The sequence below is a fragment of the Limulus polyphemus genome, unplaced genomic scaffold (genome assembly GCF_000517525.1).
Source record: "Limulus polyphemus unplaced genomic scaffold, Limulus_polyphemus-2.1.2 Scaffold3113, whole genome shotgun sequence".
NCBI classification, from domain to species: domain Eukaryota; kingdom Metazoa; phylum Arthropoda; class Merostomata; order Xiphosura; family Limulidae; genus Limulus; species Limulus polyphemus.
Window position 1 is genome coordinate 84,009 of NW_013668723.1, and position 2,767 is coordinate 86,775.

At 31.1% G+C, this 2,767-nt stretch overlaps 1 protein-coding gene across 1 annotated transcript in view; it reads left to right on the forward strand.

The window, feature by feature from the left end:
• The first annotated feature begins 1,991 nt into the window (after nucleotides 1-1,991).
• Nucleotides 1,992-2,767, forward strand: part of LOC106468688 — a 35,191-nt gene continuing 34,415 nt past the window's right edge. Inside the window, exon 1 of the mRNA XM_013929127.2 lies at nucleotides 1,992-2,089. Coding sequence (XP_013784581.1) covers nucleotides 2,022-2,089 — 68 coding nt within the window. The 5' untranslated portion in view covers nucleotides 1,992-2,021. The remainder of the gene's footprint in view (nucleotides 2,090-2,767) is intronic.

The window sequence follows — 2,767 nt, forward strand, 5'->3', positions numbered from 1 at the left end:
CAGTCATTTGTATATTTAGAGTTTTTAACAGTATGAATATCACAAGCATTTCAAAAATTTGTTTGAAGTGTCTTCAGTATGTTACAGAATCCTCATTTTACTATATTTCATAACAGATTAAATGTGACAACTCTAGATAATAAATTTTATTCATAAAAGTTCATACTTATAATAATATTTTTATCATTGAAATTTATCTTTTCACTATATTCCGAGACCTTATTTCAAACAGCTATATAGAATATGATTTACATAAAAAATCCATGAAAGACCTTTTCGTGATAATAAGATATTTGTGTTTGTTTCAGTAATTACACTTCCAGATAATTTATAATTAATATGTATTTTTTAATTTTACAACATTAATTCTAATAAGTAAAAATATTTTCACTTGTTAAAATTAATGTTCTACACATCAATTCCTACATCATTATGTAGCCAAGACACACCAAACTTTTCAAACATTTGGTCAATTCATAAATTATGATGAAGTTTAGAACATAAAATAGTTAATTTCTAAATCTAATGATAATAAATAAAACAGAATATGTTTCAGCGAAGGAAATTCGATAATACCCATTAACAATGTATTGTTGTAGCATTGTTCTTTCGTTGGCGAGTTTCTTTTAAATTATCTGGTGAAAATAATTCAAACTATAGTCCATGTAACGAAAATATATTACTTTATTTCACCTTTTTTATATTCCCACAAGCTTGAACACTTGTATACGTCGTATATTGTTGTAGGCCTTGTCAAATTACCTTAATAAAGGTAAAACAAATCAAGTTACTTAATAAGCGCGATAGCGAATGCAGATCCAAATAATTCTCAAAACACATTGACTGATTCAACTCTCCACCTTGAAAAAACACACCAAAAATCAACAAACAAACGAACAACAACTCTAAATACTTCGCAAGTATCTCATATATAAAATCTAACCTCGAATATGCTATAACACTTTACATCACGTCCTTATAACTTTTTAGGTATTCTAGGCTTATCATGTTAAACCTTTACCTACAACAATTTTTTTACTTAGTCTTTTTCTATGCAGTCGGCTGACAACGAAGTTCGAACAGCTGTATAAAAAATTTAAGTCAGGTCTGAATGCATACATAACACTAATGCCGCAGTGTAATATGTATATGACGATCAATACTATTTAAGCAAATTTTTTTAGGATATTACACCATACGTCACACAATGCGGTTGTGTGTATATATATCAGTATTGTAGAAAGAGTTGCAAAGTGGGGGTGCTTGGCTAGACATGCATATTTTACACTGAGATATTGAAAGTATAAGGAAATGCCCCAAACAGCTCAATCTATGGGGGTCCCCTAGAAATTAATATAATGAAACAACTTACAGTTGCTATATATAAGTCAAATATGTAAAAGTGGGGGTGCTATAGCACCCCAGGTTCAAACGCCTCTGTATATATATATATATATATATATATATATATAACTCGAGTGAAATAGGAGAAATTATTAATTAATGAATTTATACAATAATTTACTTTACCAAGAGAGATCCTAATAAACTATTCTCTAGTCAAACAAGTATAAACATTTCTTACGGTTGGCAAAAAACATTAGACTTGCAGTTTACCCCTCGCGGTTATCTAATCTTGCACTAATTGTGTGCTTTGATAGCTTAATAAATTTACCGCCCACACGCCCAGAAAAGTGTTTATCCCTTTTATCTATTTCGTTATTATTTAACTAAATATTTCACGATATAGAATGATCCATGAACAATAATCTAAAATATTTTAATCCAAAGTTTTGTCACTTATTACGGGAGTAAAACTCCCCATTACGGGGAATACTGGACTATTTTTTTGGGAAAAAACATATGCTTTCCTCACTCTCAAGCTGACGCATGTCACATAGTTACGAGTGTGCGTAATCATTGATCTATATACAGTGTAGAGATCAGTGCGCGTAATACTGACTTGACCCTCAACTGCTGCCACCTAGTGGTATATATTTCATTAAAGTTAAAATAGAAATATGGCAGGAAGTAGCTGTGATCGAAGTTGGCGGAATGAGACATTTCGTCAGAATGTTGGAACCAGAATGTAAGTCATGTTATATTATCAAAAGTTATGATAATGTATTTAGTACCTTTCTAAGTACTCTCAGAGAAATTGAAACAAACAGTGAAAGTGCCAATGAATTTGAAAAACTGGTTCTGACTAGCCTTCAAGTACTCATGTAACGCTCGAACTTAGAAGTTTTTTTATGTTGCCGAACTGATACAACAGGAAGCGGCTAGGCCTAATATTATTCGTCGTGAATAGTATGACTAACTGTTTTAGTAATACTAATAGTGCCAGTGCGAGATATAGTTAGCCATGGTTTGAATTAGATTTAGGACGTAAATGATGAAGATCACTTTATTGTCTTGTACAGAAGATTAAGACAAACAATTGAAGATTTTTTGATTTAGCCAGGATATCTATATAGATCAGTTTAGACTTAGGCCCAGATTATTGTGGTAGTATTATTGGTGTCCGTATCTATGACTATGAGTATAAAATTTGAACTACAAAGGATGTTATTAGAAAGGATTCAGAGAAGGGCTATATTACGATAATTTTATTGATGAAGGGTTATTTTATGGGGATAAATTAAGATCTTTTGAGAAATGAAGGGTAAGAGATGAACTTGTTATTGAAATACATACTTTTAGTTTTAACGTTAACATAGTACATGGGGCATGCACCAAACTATCAAAGTGTGTGTGTGTGTGTGTG